Source organism: Rhipicephalus sanguineus, chromosome 3 (assembly GCF_013339695.2).
Source record: "Rhipicephalus sanguineus isolate Rsan-2018 chromosome 3, BIME_Rsan_1.4, whole genome shotgun sequence".
NCBI lineage: Eukaryota > Metazoa > Arthropoda > Arachnida > Ixodida > Ixodidae > Rhipicephalus > Rhipicephalus sanguineus.
In genome coordinates this window covers 71,455,502-71,473,957 of record NC_051178.1, presented here as the reverse complement: position 1 = coordinate 71,473,957, position 18,456 = coordinate 71,455,502, and the positions used below count along the sequence as shown (strand labels likewise).

General features: G+C 46.7%; 1 protein-coding gene across 1 annotated transcript; it reads right to left on the bottom strand.

Moving 5' to 3' along the window:
* Positions 1–250: 250 nt before the first annotated feature.
* On the bottom strand, positions 251–14,394 carry LOC119385560 (heat shock protein 60A). Its single transcript, XM_037652976.2, has 3 exons — positions 14,026–14,394; positions 2,961–3,296; positions 251–663 (listed from the first exon to the last, which is right to left on the bottom strand). The coding sequence occupies exons 1-3, from the start codon at positions 14,392–14,394 to the stop codon at positions 505–507; spliced, it is 864 nt and encodes a 287-aa protein (XP_037508904.1). The 3' UTR covers positions 251–504.
* Positions 14,395–18,456: the final 4,062 nt, after the last annotated feature.

Sequence of the window (18,456 nt, the reverse complement as noted above, 5' to 3'; positions counted from 1 at the left end):
CAGGGTGCCCCTCTTGGTGTCAAGGAACTGTTCCAGCCGTTAACTGAAGAGGCACTGTGCAACACCAGAATCAGTCTCCGACACGCTGCACACATCCAACAGCAGAGCTCAAGGGGTGCAGCAATTCAGAGCTACTTGCAAGCTCTTGAACCCTACCCTCATCACTCCATATGAACTGAACGATACATTTCGTTAAAAATATTCTTACTACAAATTGGATTGGATTGGAAAAACTTTATTTAGTTCTTACTACAAAAAGAAAAAAAAAAGTTCGGCATAGCGTAACCAAAGCTGCAGGCCAATCCTCCAGCTCCCGGTAATACTTCACATTGAGTCGCTATAATACACTACTACTGCATTTTGGAGCACTATTGCTTGCGAGTCTCCATTGAAAAACTCCACTAGTTGTGTTGATCAGATCCCGCTGTCATTTCAGGCGTCTCGCGAGCAGATTGCAGTGCTGTGCTTCTTCTAGCAGCCGGGTAGAGCACTGGTCGCTTCTCTTCACATGCCCATGCCACCCATGCCTCCCTTGCCGCCCATTCCTCCCATACCACCCATGGCATCAATCTTGTTCTCTCTTGGAAGCTCAACAACAACAGCGTCGGCCGTCGTCAAGAGGGAGGCCACACCAGATGCATCCAGCAATGCTGTCCGCACAACCTGCACACAAGGGCAACCAGTATACGACTGTTGAGCTGCGTCCAGGGGGCATGCAACAATTTGTCACAATTTCTTCCAGTACATGGAGGCCCATGTAGGTTAGTAGCTCAGACCACTTATAAAACAGGACAGGCTATAATGTGGTCTTCATTTTTTACTGCCGTTTGCCCTTCCATGGAACATACTGCTTATTATGCAGTTCCCCAAGATCAAAGACTGGTTATAATGCGGTTGCTGGAAAATCCCGCCAACAAGCGAAGTAGCAAATTCGCTTCTCAAAGGACATGCGCCGGGTGAGGACAGAGAGCAACGACGGCATTATGAAAAAAGGGGGTACACAGAGCGAACAACCGATGGACGGAGGGTGAAAAAAGGCCACAGCAGTAGCTAGTAGTCACAGGCACACAGTGTGAAGGGGGGCGACTACCTAGGCGATGAAGCCTTTGCACTGACACAGGCATGGGTGTGGCTAAAGTCCCGGGAAAATATAAAGTAGCGCTAACTGCGTCCCTTCCCCTCTGCCGCCTCTCCTAGCAGATGCAGCAGCGCCACTAGGGTGTCCACCAGAAGACTATGAATTTTTCCTGCTGTAGTGCAAAGAACTTCTGTCTGCTGTTGTAGCTGTTTTTGCCATGTCTGGCACAGCAGATAGGCTTACCGAAACCTGCAGAACCACTGCACAAACAGCCACAAGTGCGGTAAACCACACACTGTGCATCGATCACGTAAAAACCCAGAAGTGGACAAACAAGATTGCGCTTGCACGACCTTCTAAAAAGCTAGTGCATCACGCTTGAAAACAAGAATTTCTTAGTGCAACCGAGTTTCCAGTGGCGCTGCCATCAAAAGTGAGCACTGTCCTGTACTCACTGAATACGTACCATACATCTGTACACTTGTGTACAAAAAAATACGCCACATGCTTCTGTATACATTGCATTGTCGTATTTATAGTTATTCTACCGCATCTGTGACCCTTCGCATTTTACCAATTAAAACTGAAGCGCTCATGTGGTCTCTAGCAGAAGAATAGCACAAGCCCCTCTTTCCGGCCAAAAGGTCCTCAAACTTTGCACGTCAACTAACTTCATTTACAATCTGCAAAGAGCACGAGAAAGGAGGTGCCTGCACACTGACATGAATGGCGCTACTTCAGTTATATTTCAGGGACTTTAAGTATGGCCGCTTGTTGGCTGCACATGCTACATGCTTTGCATGGAATGCCACACCCACATCAAGAATGGATGAATAACTGGTCACGTCGCCGTAGAGTGCAACAGACACCGTGCTTGCATCCCTGCCTGCAAATGTAAAAGCTTTATGACCAGAGCTTACGTCTATGCTGCCAGTATGTGGACTTCCAAGTTGGGCAGGCTTTTGCAGCTTATCTTCCTGCCACCAACTTAAATTTCATTTCACGCATTCTGCTCTGGGGTCGGGGCTACAGTGCAATCTTTTCGACACCTATCTCTATAGGGGTAAGCTTCTCATGAGAGCATGCCAACTCGCAAGCTAGGCCTAAAGAGCGCCAACTGCCTCGTCTGCAGCGGCTGCAAGCAATCACCGTTTTGGGTTGGTATCGACACAACAAAATCGGGCATTCAAAAATGCAAATCTTGCAGGTTTCCCTTGGCACAAGGCCGCAATCTTGGCATCATTGTAAAGAGGAGAAATTGGAGCTCAAGGTAACCACAATGCTGCATTTCTCGAATGAAAAATAAAACCAGCTTCCTTCAGAGTTCCGTTTTCGTAGCTTTGAGCTCAATTTTCCCAGCTTTGATTTCTTATGCAGTTGCTGTCAGTCATAATGTGCCATTTTACAACAAATAAAAATATATAACCATTCCATTTTTTGCACTTCGATCCTTAAACGTTCGCGACTGCCGTGAATATTTTTATAATTGGCTTTTTGGAAAAGTTGCTAGTAAGACAAAATATACAGGCCATTTCAAATTTTCTTTTGTGTGCTCATTTGAACACAAAAAATAAACCAATAGCTTTACAGCACAGAATGAGCTGTTGTGAATGTCCTTACGCAGATATTCTGACAAACTTGTGTCTAATTCATTATTTGTTTTGGGATGACAATGAGACTTATGAGGTGTTGTAACTCAAGAACTATAACAGATATCTCAAAACCAGCATAACAAATCACATCCGCATGCCAAATTTCGCCACTTTATCCCAATAAATAAACAAGATAGTTTTCATTGCCACGTTTCCCCTTAAGGCCAACACTGGTTATCCTTTTTTGTCATATCGAGCCGTGAGTGTAAGGTTACATGTGCAATTCTCACCTTGGTGGGGTCAATGATGCCGGCCCCGATCATGTGGACGTACTCGTTGCGCATGGCATTGTACCCGAAGTCATCCTTGCCCTCCACCACCTTCTGGACAACGACGGCTGCATCAACACCGGCATTCTGGGCAATCTGCATGCAGGGCTGCTTGAGTGTCTTGCGCACAATATCCACGCCCGTGCGCTGGTACTCATTATCCGTCTTGAGACTGCCCAGTGAAGGCAGGCAACGCAGCAGGGCAGTGCCGCCACCTGGCACAATGCCTTCCTCCACGGCAGCACGAGTTGCATTGAGTGCATCATTCACCCGGTCCTTTTTCTCATTCACCTCCACCTGTACGACAAAAGACAGCCACTGGCTACTAACTTACTGCAAATATCCTCAGGGTCTAACAGACATTACAGAGGGCAGTGGGTTGTAAACAATACCAATACAGAAGGTAGAGAAAAAATAACAGAAACATCAGGCAAATGGCATTGACTGAGGTTATTGTTATTACTATGGAGCAATGTCAGTATTCATAATATAGCAATTACTATGGAGCAATGTCAGTATTCATAATATAGCAGAAATAATTTAAAGAAATATATTTTACCAATTTTTTACGCATGTTTCCGTAAAAACCAGAATATAGGTTGAATTGTTTTTCAAAAAACAACCATAAAAAGTCGACCCCGTCTTTTATACCGGTCATTGGCAGAAAAACTTAGGAAGTCTGGACACTACGGGCAACTGAAGTCAACCGCCTCCACCACCACCACTATCGTCAGCGTCGCTTTGTTTACTACCGACCTTGTGCCGTGGACGGCCTCATCTTGCGCTTTTTTTGTTGTCTTGTGAATCTATTTGGACTCAGAGCTGCTTTTTTTCTTGTCCTTGACCAGTGGCCGATGACAGTTCATCGTAGTGCTAAAAAAGCGGTGATTGTGGTCGTGAAGGCACGAAGAAATCTGGTCTGAAGTGTGTGAAAGATGTGTTGAGATGCTAGTGCACGTGAACACGAGCAGGAGCAGCCGCGAGTGACAAACAATAACTGAAAGCTTATCTTTGCACGGGTGTTCTCGCTGCTCCAATCTCGCCGAATACTCTTTCTTTGTTGCTTCCTGCGATGCCGGCAGCTCTGGTTACTGCGGCCCATATGGCTATGATCAGCGGGCAGATCGAGTGCACCAAAGAAGCATTCGCTACTGGCAGACGCTGGAAGATCACATCACGACACGCAGCGATTGGTGCCAAACCTGAAGCTTAAGCGTCCCCCAATTTTTTCTTTCGATTTTCAGTAGTTAGGAGTGGAGGGGGGGGGGGTCGACCTATATTCCAGTTTTTACAGTACTAGGTTTTCTGTCACTGTACGGTAGTTCAATGTCACAAATGCAGCCTCTCGAGATCCGCTCTGGTTGCGCAAAACTCGGTGATGCAACATTGTACGAAACTGAGGCTGTATAAGCTAGTGCTATCAGCTTCAGCATGGACTTTGGAATGGTTTTCACGATCTGCGTCAGAAGCCAGAAGTGCATTCTAACAAGACAGGGCATGCAAACATTGACACAAGAAAGACGTCAGGACACCACAAACGCTGACTAACAACTGAGGAGAGGCACAACGGCGGAAAAGAAGAAGGCACGAAAACTTATCTCCGCATGCCCATGCAATAGACGAACCTATCAATCCGGGTCTACGTGGAAGATACCTGTTAAGGCATTTGATTTCATCTTTATTAAAGTTAATCGACGGTTGGCTCACGCATGCGCTACCACTATTCTCGATATGCCATGCCTCAATCATCAGGCGTGTTTCTTCATTTCTATGCCGGTACAACACTGTGCATTCAACGAATTTTGGCGTGCACTTACACTCTCAACAATGTAAAGATAGATTAGAAGGTGAGCCTCCGGTTAGCGATCTCTTATGTTTCAATAGTCTCTGGTTAATGCAGCGGGCCGTCTGTCCTACGTAGAAGCAGCCACAGCTCAAAGGGACCTTATACATCACACTTGTACGGCAATCAGTGAATTTGTTGGTGTGTTTTACGAAACAAATGTAGGTCCGCTTGTCTTTTACTCGCTCATTCTTCCTCTTTACAGCGGCACAAATCTTACCTAGCTTATTGGCAGCCATGAAAACAACATTAACGCCGTATCTACTTTCTACTTTCTTTAGCCTGTGAGATACGCAATGAATGTATGGTATACCTATAACATGTTTCTTCCTATCGCTTTCTGCAACGATCCTTGGACTTAACATAATGAACTTCTTTAAACGTTCAGCGACAGTGGCCACTGCATCACGAGGATGCACTACATCTAAAAGACGCGTAACCTGCGCGTTAAAGCTATCACTCTTTGTGCTCACACGACTTGGTGAGGGCTGACATGGCAAGATATGGCAATACCGTTTTTTACAACCTTCGAGTGCTTCGACGAAAAATTTAACAGCGGTTTCGAAGATCTAGGAGAATACTGCCAGCACACGTGGTTCTTCTGAAACGTTAAGGAAATGTCTAGAAATTGTATTCCATTACTCTGAGGCACCTCTTTAGTAAAGTTCAGCCCTCCTTCAATTAATTCAAATTTCTCGCTCACTGAGGTTACCACGGTTTCAAAGTCCTCACCACTATAAAAATCAAGTAATCGTCCACATAACGAAAAACCTTAATAACCGAATTACCTAAGGCACCTTCCAAAAATTTGTCAATCTTGCTAAGGTATAAATCACTAAGAACTGGAGCAACCTTAGAACGAATACATATCCCCGATTTCTGCACATAAACGCCTTCCTTCCAACTTACCAGCGTCGACTTTAAATACATGGAAAGAATTTCTAGAAAAGCCCCGGTAGAAACACCACATTTACGGTGAAAACAGTCTAGTGCCCTTGTTCGTTAATACATTCATTAACACATTTTAACAAGTCCTCATGCGGCAAGGAGCAATAAAGGTCTTCAGTATCCATACTAAAAGCTTTAAAACAGCCGGGGTTCTCCTCTGAGAGGAACTGAACTAGCGCCTGAGAATTATGCATACGAAAAGGGTCTGAAAAACTCAAAAGAAGTTAAGCAGTTCTGCAAATAACTAGATACAATGACTTGCCAGGTGCCTTGCTTTGAAACAATTGCTCGAAACGGAATCTCGTTCTTATGTGTTCTCGCTGAAGAAAACAATTCTAAAGTAAGTGATTTAGCCTTCTTGACTTACACGCATTCTCTCAAGGTTATCTTTTAAGAAAAGGTTGACAGCACGTTGCCTAACTACCGATGGTTTAAGTTTTACCGTCCTAAAATATTTTTATGGCTGTTAATGCTTTTTCTGAGAACAAACTGTCCAGTATAATTACAAAATATCCTTCCTTATCTCAAAGTACTGACCCGAGTTTCTTCTCGATACAATAATTAATAAAGGATGGATAGGATCAGGACACTTGAGATGCATATTAGATTCCTTGATACTAGCAACGCAGTCTGAAATGCAGTGGGAGCGCTCTTCTTCAGGAACTAGTCTAGTGATTGTACGCGGCAAACTTGAAACCTCTATTGGTTTTAGGTTTGGCTTAAAACAGTATTTGGAACCTAAGGCTCGGGTTTTGCAGTGACTATCATCTAACGCAGCTCCTCTGAGGACTAGAAAGTTATTTTGCGGTGAAACAGTAGAAATAATCTTCCTCATATATGGTTGAAGTTCTCGAAGTTTTACCCTTCATATGAATTCCGCATGCTGGTTGGCTACCCTTATCGATAAGTGCATTGTGCACCTTTATTGCCCCCATTTCAGGCCTAGCAAGCTCTCCGCTATCTCCATAGCTTTATCCTCATCGCATTAAGAATAAAACCGCACCGAAATGGGACAATCAGTGGGGCTCTTCGATTTTCCTCTGCTGGCTACCCGCAAGCTGCCAGAGCCAGCCAGAATGCGTACCGTTTTTCTCGGGCCACCACCGGTGTCCGTAACCGCTATTGCGCGAAAGAAAAAATAAAAGAAATAAATCTCCAGGATGGAACGGGGTTCAAACCTGAGCCCTCTGCGTGGGAGCCCAGTATTTTACCTCAGAGCCATGCCGGTGCGTGAAACTGCTATGCAAAAAGACCCTTTACAGGCTTCATGTCGGGAAGGAGCCACATTAAAATATGTAATATAGCATGGTAGAAGAGTAAAACAACCAGGCGTCACACAATGCAAATTGTGCAATGAGTGGGTTGTTGAATGCTTCCAACCCATTACAAAGCGCTCTGCCATAATTCTTGATCTTCATCAGCCACAACATCAACAAAGTGCACATAATGCCTTACAGGATTTTTAGTGGGTTGGATACCACGGTTCTCCGCAGAATGACGAAAAATTGGTGAGCTTCCAACCTATTAGAAAGGGTTCAGCCATAATTCTTCATTGTCATCAGTCGTCGCATCAACAAAGTGCACATAATGCCTTACAGATGTGTAGGTGATACCTCACCTCTCCGCAGACTGACGAATAATGGCATAGTGGGTGTTTCCCAAGTTCACAAATATTATGATTTATGTCGTAGTGGGTACCTTGCTAGTGTACTTGTATTAGTAGCCCCAAGAGAGTTTACAACAGGCTCTAGAAATGCCGCTCTTCCAGATTTCGCTGTGACTGTGCCGCGCTTTCTGCGCAGGCCTGGCGTTTTGTTCTCGGGCTGGGCGGTTCTGGCTACCCGCGGGGAGCCTGCGGGTCGCCACAAGCTTCCAGGACAATTTTGTTGTGGAAGCTCTCTGGAAGGCTGCTTGCAGAAGCCGAAAAGAGACGATGCACGCTCGCCGCCATCCTTGTGAGGACTCGACGGATTGAAATGCGGGCGCTTGGGGAATACACCTTCACTTGTCATTACGCTCGGCGTTATTTTCTAAAGTCCATTCAGTCGTGCGAGATGGTGTGATTACGAGTGGTGGCGAACATTTGAAGCTAATGTTTATTGCTTTTCTTATGTGTCCCGTGAAGCTTCCTTCCGTGAACAACGCGGCGAACTGTCGCGTTCTAACTGCGTCGTGCACATGTCCCAAAAGTTATGTACATGTTCGTACGCACGCATGGAGACCCCTTCCGAGTTTATTCTTTCGTAGTAGTATTCGAGAGTGGTGTAATGTGTGCTTTCTGTGCACTTAGCGAAGACCACTGTGATCGAACTAGCTATTTCGCTCCGTCGTATGTTTGCGTGCGTGAATCCCGTCAGAACTTAACTATTTCAACTAGGTCTTAGATGTAGATAGAATGCACTGATTGAATAATAGTGATCCTGACAGTGTTTTTTGTGTGATGCTCGTTGGTCGCGAACGGCGTGCGAGCGTACTTCGATATACGGGCCAGTATATGTGGTATGGTAAATGTGGTATCTTATGCTACGACGCGTCGATGTGAAAAAAAAAAACGGAGATGAATTCAGAAATGTATACAGTCAAATCCCGCTACAATGAAATTGACAGGCGCGCGAAAAAGTTCGTTGTTGCGGAATTTCGTTGCACCGAAATTTCATCTATACACCAAAAAAGTTAGGAAGACCTGATCTGATGATCATGGCTTGTCTTTTGGTCCTGGCAAGCGCATGCATTGTTGATGTAATCAGGGTTCTGCCCAGAGGACCAGAGCCAGCCATAGTCCCGGGGAGATGTCGAGGGAGGAGCCCGGAGCTGTTAACAGTAACGTTTATTACATTATTTACAGGTAGCGTTGCTACATGATGGGGTTAGCATCATGTAGCAACGCCATGTAGCAACGCCATCATCCCTCGCCATGGGACGAACTGGACGCCATGGTCCAGTTCGTCCCATGGCGAGGGAAAAACACTGCCCACCGCGCACTACACGGCACAGCACGAAGACGTTGAGTCACGTGGAAGTCAATTTCGTAGTCTGTTGCAGTGATGGTTATGCGGCGCCAGGCGGACCACGAATTGTGGAAACAGCGGCACCAAGGCGCCACGGAGAACGCGGGAAATGCATCCGCAGACGGTTCCCAGACGCTGCGCCCTTTTCCCGGGGCACCTTGACGACAAAGCAAGCCGCCTCGACGGCCAACAACTCTTCCTAATCTGTCAGTCGGTCAGGCGTGCCCAAAGGGTTTTACGAGGGGCGCAGACAACCTGAGATAATTAGACGAACGACTTTCGTGTTGCCGCCGCTCTTGGTGCATCTCTGGAACCGCTGACCCGGAAGAAATCAGGGTAGTCTTAGCCGCAACGTCTCATGCGTCAAAGCGGCGCCAAGCCAGGCAGGCCGATCATAACATTGTCCTTTGCATTTAACTCTCGCTAACTCGGACGTACGTGGACACCGAGTGAATGTTTTTTCTCGCGTATAACACGCACAAAATATAGAGAAAACTTAGCGCTAAACTCGGGTAGCGGGTTATACGCGAATTTCGGTGCGCAAGTTGGCTTCACGGTAATGCAAGGAAGGCGGCTTTGCGTCAATACGCGAGTTATACGTGTGGGTTATACACGAGCAAATACTATATGCAGGCTACCCTTGAAGTTCCGCACTACCACAGTCATAAGCGAGCGAAATGAAAGCCGAAACGCTTCGTGCCGTTTTACGACTTTATTGCCTTTAATATTTCTTCCGGTGTGTTACCTGTGTACTTGAGCGTATTAGCTATCGATGATCGTGACGATAGCGACCGCGCTCATCTGCGCAGCGGTTGCGTCAAACGGTAGTTCCGTTTTCAATCTCTGCGCGCTGGCCGTGCGTGTGCCTTCAGAACTGCGTCGTTGCTATCTGTGATCGCGTCCTTTGACCGCAGCATCAGCACTGCTTTGAGTGGGTGCGCGTACGTTGGATGCGCGCGTACTTTCGTGGTTGCCCATGATCGCGTCGACATGACCGCATTTGTGTTCGCAGTGGTTGCGGCAGAATGTAGTTACGCTTGGACTAGGTGCGCGCTGGCTGCGCGTGTGCCTTCAAAACGCCGTGGATGTCATTCGCGATCGCCGGGCTTGTGACGACGAGCAGTATTGTTTTGAGTGATACGCCAAAACAACAGCGGGAGTTCTTGAAGAAAGATTTTTCCGCGGCCCGCACGCGCATCCAACCCGCCGGCAGCATCATGGCAGATGGACGATCTGTCGCCGAGCATCTCAATGGCGAATAATTTACCGGGATGTGCGTGTGGTGGCAGAAAGCATATCTCCGATGAAGACACGGGTCTTGCGATGCTGCCGCACGGCTCTGGCAAAGAGAAATGGTCGAGTTTCTAGCGCAATTTCGTGGCAATCCTAGGCAAGCTCCTTTTCCTTATATGGTGGCACTACAGTTGCGCCATGCGATGGGCGGAGCAACACGAAAACGAACGCGCTCCGGGAGAAAAATGTGGGGAAATTGTCGGCCACATTCACTGGGCACAATGGCGGCGTGTTGTGCAGCAGCGGCAGCGGCATGTGCGTTTCCGTAGGTCTTGTACCGAACCGTGGCGGAGTGCACTCTAAGAAAAGAGTCAAAAGAGGGTCATGGAACCGTGACTCTCTTCGGGTGTCCATCTGACCCCTTCTAGAAAATACAGGCAGAGAAAAAGAGTTAGCATTTCGGAAGGAGTCACTGGACGCTCCTGAAACGCGTTTCGATTGGCTTCCGTGATGAAAGAGCCGCCGTGTACGCCATACCAAACGGCAACGGCGCCAAACGGCAAGCGCGCCATATGTGGCGCGTTTGCCGAGAGGGTCAGCGCCGGGGTGGCGCGCCGCTTCTGCCTCCTCTCTTAGTCGTCTCCTCGTCTATTGGAATGCGTTGCGTGGTTGCGTTGGTTGCGCGGGTTGCGCGTCTTGAAGTTTTATGAGTTTCATGTTAATGCCCGTCTTCGGTGGTGTTGACGGCGGCTCCGAGCACAAAGTGACGCTTGGAGGGCGGAATATTCATGGAGCTTCGGACACGGACAACTGACGCCAGTTAACGGTGAGTGTACTGCTTTCGTAGGTACTAATTATACAGCTTTAGCTGGGCGTCTGCAGCAGCTCTGTGGAAGTTATCTGCCAGCCATTTCCAACAGCAGCCTGTGTCTGCGGGGCTGTTGCGGATGCTCAACTAAAGGTGTCAGTTAACGAGTTGCCACCGTTATGCGCTTTGCTGTACTAGCTCCCATAAAGTGAGCGATGCAAACAATTATCAAGGGTCATTTCTTGCTGATCGCACGTTGTGTCTGCACTACTGAAGGTGCAAGATGTCGTTTTGAGATGCACTTTAGTCTACTTCATAATAACATTTCCATCGACCTTGAGTGTGCAGCGTGCTTCCGCGAGTGGGAGCGTGAAAAAAAGGCCGGTGTACAGAACGCTCAGACGCACTAAATATAATGGTTTTTGTTGGCTTAAAGACGGTAGTTTGATGTGCAGATGTAGTACGGTGGCTTCCAGAACGTACGCGGTAGTCATTCAAGTTGGACACATAATGTAGTTCAGCGCAAAGAACAGGCAACAGACGAGCGAGAGGACAAGGGCGGTTGTCCTTGTCCTCTCCCTCGTCTGTTGCCTGTTTTTTGCGCTGAACTACATTATGACTAACTCGTTCCAACTCGCCCAACAAGCAACGCTGCTAAGTTGGACACGCCTCGCCGGTAAGGCGAAAAAGCTAGAGACTTTTGACGGCGCCCGTTGTTGCGGCCGCCGCCGTGCACTTTTTTCCTTCGTTTCTGTTTGCTGTTTTCATTTTTTGCCAACATCTGCGATGGCGCTATAACAGAATCAAGTGAGTGTACGTGATTGTGGGAGTTATGTGTACCAAGTCTAGCATATGACCTGTCTGATCTCGACGTAGACGGCGTCCGCACGTGCTGGGTGTCGTTCGGGCCCTCGTACTCGCATGTGTTTATCTGAGTATGGGTTACGTTTGTAAAACATGCCGTAAGTAACCGCTCACGGCGTGCCCCTGACTGTCGGAGGATGTGCTTGGGTGTCGGGATATGCCGGCGCAAAACCGTGTTTATTCTGAAACCAAATTTTGAAGCGATTTCTCAGAAAAGAAGTGCTTTCATTCATGTATGGCCAGTGCCTATCGCGAGACGAGGTTCCCGCTGCCTTTTACGTGAAAATTTGTTTTCGTTGCGAAATTTGAACTAAACACTCGTGGCAGATGTGTGCACAATAACGGTGCGTTGAACAAAGGGTGGTTTTAAATACAAATAATGCGCGTGTTTTGGTTATTCCCAGAATCCCGGATCACTTCTCCCGCCTCTTCACTCTAGATGATAGGCACACTCGGGGAAACGAAGGTGCCGCTCTGGTCTGGCGCCTCACCGCTCGTGATGGGAAAATCAACAGCGGCGTTCGCCCTGTCAACGAGGCAGTCGGTCCTACATTTCATTTCGTTGGACAAGACGACGTAGGAAAATGGGTGAGTGGCACCCACGCAAAGGAGCCTAAACCAATTTCGTTTGTTGTTTAAAAGAGGCTCACATCATCTTGTGCTGCAAGTTTGTCGCCAAGTGACGTGTTACAAAAGCTACTATTTGCAAGTTGTGTTTTACACGATAACGGCAAAAAGCTTGGTTCCTTACCATACGTGTTTGCATTTGTTGTTTTGTTGTGAGCCTGCACTGTGTCCATGTGAACCACTTAATTTGGAGGTTTTGCAAACCTTTACTGCCATTTCATTTCCTCATCATAATATCGCGTTCTGCTTTTAAGATACCGTTTTTAATGGTGCTCACGCTGAACAGGAGCGGCAACCTAGCAAGCAACAAGTCTGATGCCTCCAGCCGTCACCACTTTTTGATTTATTCTTAATCATAATGAATAAAGATTGAAACATGATGCCTATTTCTGCAGTTTATTTTGCACCATATGACACTTGCACATCAGTCACACATTTTAGTTGGCTATACTCATAGAAGCATGTAAATGAGGAATACCCAAACTTCTTAATTGGAAATCACAGACAATCTTTTCGCGCTTTCTATATAACTTTGCTGGAAAATATCTGTTGTTTTGACGACTTTTAATAAAATAATGCTAAAACTGAACTATTCTTTTTTTTGCAGTCGCTGGGCAGAACGGCAAGTATTATTGGACTTGCTTAAAATGAATACTCCACTATTTTCAACAGTAGTCGCGCAAAAGTAGAGCAAGGGTCAAATGAGTAGCTTAAAATACTCGTGGAGTCGCTTGATACTTCGGTGTGGGTCACTTGATCCCCGTAGGAGCGTTACCGGCAAGAGTCGTCTGACTCCCTATAAGTGGTAACGTGATCCTTCGGATGAGAGTCTTTCCACTCTTCCTAGAGGGTCAGGGGACTCTCCTAGAGCGAGCCGACCCTGACCCACAAAGAGAGTCACCGTGACTATTTAAAGAGAGTCGTATACGTGGCAAGTCAGAACTCTCCGAAAAGAGTCACGCATACTCTTTTTTTTCTTAGAGTGTGGAGGAGCGACAACCTCAATTTTTGGGCCGCATTATTAGTTCTCCCGGCTGTTGTAGCCATTGGGTCTGAACAAAAGTGTGTAGAACGAGTGTGCATCTATGTACCATGCTACCGATGAAGGTTAGCAATGGTCAGCAAAATCGTGCCAAGTGCACAGAAAATACTTTTTTTAAAAGGCTTTTGAAGATTTTGACGGCCAGCGTCGCCGCCTGCCTTCAGGTCGGTGTGTGGTTGGCAGAGAGCGGAGATCGAGCAATTCGGAGAAGACACGGAGGGGACAATCGAGCAATTCAGGAGACACGTGGAGCGGGCAATTGAGCAAAGCAGAGAAAGCGCGGAGGGGGGAAATGCACTGCGGAGAAGCCACCGCTGTCGCCGCGCGGCGGCTGTGTGCCACTTCGCGCTTCACAAGTAAACGAGAGGACCCTTTTTGCACACCCGAATGAGAGTTGTCGAGTACAAAACGTATCATACGACCGCAGTTTTCCGTGGTGCGGAACGTTGCTGCCGAATAATGGTATTTTCCGGGAACGTATTACACACAGCTGTATTGGTTTATTTTTAATTTTCGCCATTTCGAGTATAGGAGCCAGGAAATCGTACTAAGCGGGAACGAGGGCCTACAGTACTTCTCAAGAAGCATCGTTTCCAACGAACCCTCCCCCCCCTTTCCCAGATTCGAGTAGCGGGTATAAGCACACAGCGTACCTCGCTGGAGCCTCCAACTCGCAGCACTGCCACACCGCTAGCCAGGCGAACGAGTCGCTCACCCAGCTTCTCCTCATACTCGGAATTGCTGAGCTCGATCTCGTCGTTGATCTGTCCCACCCGGCGGTCGATGTCCTCCTTCTTGCCCTTGCCCTTTAGCAGCAGCGTGTCGTCCTTGGTGATGACCGCCTCCCCCAGCTGGCCGAGTTCAGACGCCTGCACGTCCTCCAGCTTGATCAGCTTGGCCTCGTCGCCAAAAACGATGCCGCCCGTGGCCACGGCATGTCCTTCAGCGTCGCCTTGCGGTTGTCCCCAAAACCAGGAGCCTTCACAGCTGCCTGCAGGCCTACCTTGAGCCTGGAAGTACATTAAACCGCTGTCATCTGAACCCGACTAACAGCACTGCTCACACAGTGAAATAGTATTTAAGGTATTGACTAGAGCTGTGCGAATAGCAAAATTTTGGGTGCGAAGCGAATTCGAATAGTGAAGTGCGAGTGCGAATCGAATCGAATATTTTTCGAATATTTCTAGAATATTTTTCAAATACTTCGAAGCGAAATTGCAGAAAAAAAGTTAGAGAGGATTCCTAAGCACATTCTTATGAGATAGCAACATGAAAGTGTTTCTTTTCGCTATGTTGATGAAGCACTGGTGGGGTGGTGTTTCATAGTTGTCTTATCAAGTATGAGGCAATGCAGAGGCCGAATTCTATTTATGTACATGATTTGGTGCAACCAAAGTGTTGCCGACAACACTTTACACGTGATAGACAAAGATGCCATTTCATCAGCCTCTCCTCCTCTTTGAACTTCTGTGGAAGCCCAACTGATGTGGCGGACAAGGGTGTGCTCCCTTCAAGTCCGGAGTTCCAAATCTGCCTCGTAGACGTCGATGTACAAGGACATCTGAAATTTTGGATGCTAAAAAGCTTCGACTTCCGATTTTTCGGACTTCGCGCCCAAATTTCAGGTCCAAAACAGCATTAATTGAGCCCCCATCTCTGCCACATCTTTCATTTCCATGTTGGAACCAGCGTTTTCTTGAGTTAGTACAGTTGCGACCTTGGCAGAGCTTGAAAGGCAGCCTTGCCGCAATACCGGAGTGTGATGAGGTGAAGCATAATGAAAATCCAGGAACCACTTCCAATGGGACGTTGAATATGTCTTGGACCGTAGCGGACCGTAACGTTGGACCGTAACGGAGCTTGAAAGACAGCTTTGCCGCAATAAAGTGGTCTAATGAGGTGAAGCATAATAAAAATCTGAAGGGGCCACTTTTAATCGGACGTTGAGTGTACTTGTCTTTGCGAAGTTCGAATAGTTCGAATAGTAAAATTCCAGTGCGAATCGAATCGAATAGCAAACATTATTCGAAAAATATTCGAAATTTCGAATGTTCCCACACCCCTAGTATCGACAACAGCCCACAACTAGGGGTGTGCGAATATTGAAATTTTCGAATATGAGTAAGGCAAAAAATACTGCCGTCAAATATTGAATCGAATAACAAATATATGTCAAGTTGATCACCATCATCTTATGGTCCCTGCAGGATGATGGCCTTTCCCAGCAATTTCCGTCTCGCCCTGTCCTGCGTTAAGCTGAACCCATTGTATGCCTCTAAATTCCTTAATTTCGTCTGTCCACCTATCCTTTCGCCATCCTAGGCCGCTAGTGCATCGTTAGAAGTTGCTAAATGAGAAGTAAAATAGCTTCTCATTACTGTAGTGAAGGCACACTAAAGAGAAAAATGATTTTTCTTGCGTTAGTAAATTACTCTTTTACAATACCAAAATCACCACGCTTGCCGCAAGAAGATGCTTGGCAAGAAAGAAAATGCGGGTGGCAACGCCACTTAAAGTTCCCGCACCAATCACCGTGAAGTCGTAGATTTTAGTGGAGTCTACTAGCGCCTAAGTAGCTCCTAATCAGTAAAAGCGAAGTACATTGTCCTCTGAGAGGGCCAGAGAACTAATATACCAGGTTTAAGAAAATTACCTACTTTGAGCTAATGCGGCCAAAATACGACAAATACACTTAGAAATCTGTGACGTCACGCCTGGAATGCAGGTAACTCTGGTTACAGCGACACGTATGTCTATGATTAGCGGGCAGATCGAGTGCACCACAGAAGCATTCACTACTGGCGGACAATGAAGGATCGCATCACGACATGCAGCGATCTAAAGAAAACTGTTTCGGTGCCAGATCGCAGCATATCTAGAGCTGGAGACGAAGATTGCACAGTTTAACCTGGAGCCGCGCTTGCACTTTGATTGATAGCGGGGACCTCAAGGTGCATCCAAATTAAAGCTGTTAAGACGGCTGTGACGTGTTATGAAGATAATGCTTGAGCCCATCTTTTGGCTTTCTGCCATGTGGAACTTATGTGTAAACACACGTGTAAATAAATAGAACTTTCACTATGCACCATTTGAAATTTCGTTTGTTTCACGGTACAAGAGCCTGCTGACACTTTGGCCATTCTACGTACTTTTTTTTTTCGTTTCTCAGTACTTAGAAGAGGGCCTATATTCCGGTTTTTACAGTAAATACCCAATAAGTGGATGGGAAAGTGACCGCCACCGTAGCTCAATTGGTAGAGCATCAGATGCGTTACCAAAAGGTTGTAGGTTCGGTCCCTACGTGTGGCAAGTTGATCTTTCATCCACTTTAATTCCTTTGCCATCATGACTACATGCACTACAGTTAAAACGTACAAGTAAAAGTCCTCTATACCTTCCTTAGCTTCATTGTCTGTTGGTTTCAGTACGTTGTGTCTAAGAAAAAGAAACAAGCCCGGGATCAAGCACCCTATTTTGTTTGGTCACTATGTGTTAAAGACTTAATCTATGATGTGTGGGGCCAAAACAGAGGCTTTACTTCATTTTTGTGCACTTTAGAATGTTGATAAGCATGTGGAAAAATGAACCACTCGTGTATGGCTATCACGAGTATCTTGTCAAGGGGCTCGAGTATCTTATCAAGGGGCTTCGAGATCATAAATACAGTGAACTCCCGTTAAGACGAACTCGGTTAAGACGAATTCTCGCTTATACCGAACAACACGGGACCATGTTTGGTTTCCCATAGACTCAATGCAAAAAAAAAGTTCGCTTAAGACGAACCGCCCAACTATACTCTTCGTTAAGACGAACTTTCGCGGTGATCGACAATGCTAGCGATTGTGCGAAACGAACACTGTAGTCTTGGTGGGGCATTCAGGCGACCGAGAAAAAGCAAAAAAGATTAAAAAAGCGCTTCCTGGAGCAAAGACGCGAAGCAAATCGCGAGGCGGAGGGCGCGAGATAAACGAAGAAGACCGGTCAGCGGTTAACGGCGGTATCCCCTCTCACCCCCAGCCTGTTGGGGGGGGGGGGAGGTGTGGGCTTTATCAGCAAAGGAAGCAACAAAAAGAGTTGGGGATTTACAACTTGGACCCCCAAGCCATTGCGTCCTTTTGTATTCCCCCTCGTTCTTCGGTTTCCCAGCTGGAGTACAAAGGAGAACAGAAGAACACAAGAGCTTGGGGCCCCTGCGCCATGGTCAGAGGGGCCATGGTCAGATGGGCAAACGCAAGGGGAGTGGGGAAATAAAAAAGAAAGCGACAACAGGAACAAAAATGGTCTGTGCATTACAATCGAGTACGAAACCACGGTTGCGCCGTCAGAGGGGTCAGGTGCATTGTCATCGCCATCAAACAATGGCGGCCGAGCACATTTTGCGGTCGTTGGTTATCTGTTCCCAGTGAAGTGCAAAGTGTAATGAGCCATTTTGATTATGGAAGCGCTCGACAAAGGAAGGCTGTTTTGCACACTGAATATAGCTACGTCGTGTCTTTTTCGTGTGCGCGAGGCTTGTGACCGTGAGTAGCACGATGGGATATCTTCAGCTGCATGTCGATCAGGAAAAGTTACTATGGGCCGAAAACGGGAAAATATCCGGACCTCAAAGAAAACCTTGCAGACTTGCTTAAGCAACTCAGCGTATCATGACTTTGTCAAGGCAACAGCACGCGACCGAGGCGTATCCAGAAGTGATCTTAGAGCCAGCAAAACAGGCTCACAGAAGAAAAGGCACTGCCAGGACAATAAATTTACTTTTTCTGAAGAAAAATTGTGCTTGTCTCTTAATTTTTTTCTAATCGTCAACATAGGAGCTTGTTACAGTTTTATCATTAGAATGTGGTAGGAAATATCTTCATGAGCATTTTTATTTTTGAACACGCGAAATCGAGTGCTCGTAAGATTCGTGTAAATACTCTGCTTGAAGGCATAGTTTTTATCTAGATGAGCCAAACAAATGCTTTTTCTTGTATTTTTGCCCCCATTGTAAGTCTACTCCATTCAGTGTATTCAAGTAACATATTTGGATGCACTTGGCATGTTAGCATGTCTCTCTTTGAGGGCACTTCTGATAAGCCGAACTC

Bases quoted from the DNA above. Each gene is read 5' to 3' on its own strand.
- LOC119385560 (XM_037652976.2), bottom strand. From the start codon at position 14,394: ATGTACTTCCAGGCTCAAGGTAGGCCTGCAGGCAGCTGTGAAGGCTCC. The intron at 3,297-14,025 runs GTACGCTGTGTG...TTTGTCGTACAG, and splicing joins GAGTTGGAGGCTCCAGCGAG to GTGGAGGTGAATGAGAAAAA. The intron at 664-2,960 runs GTGAGAATTGCA...CCTTGTGTGCAG, and splicing joins GCATCATTGACCCCACCAAG to GTTGTGCGGACAGCATTGCT.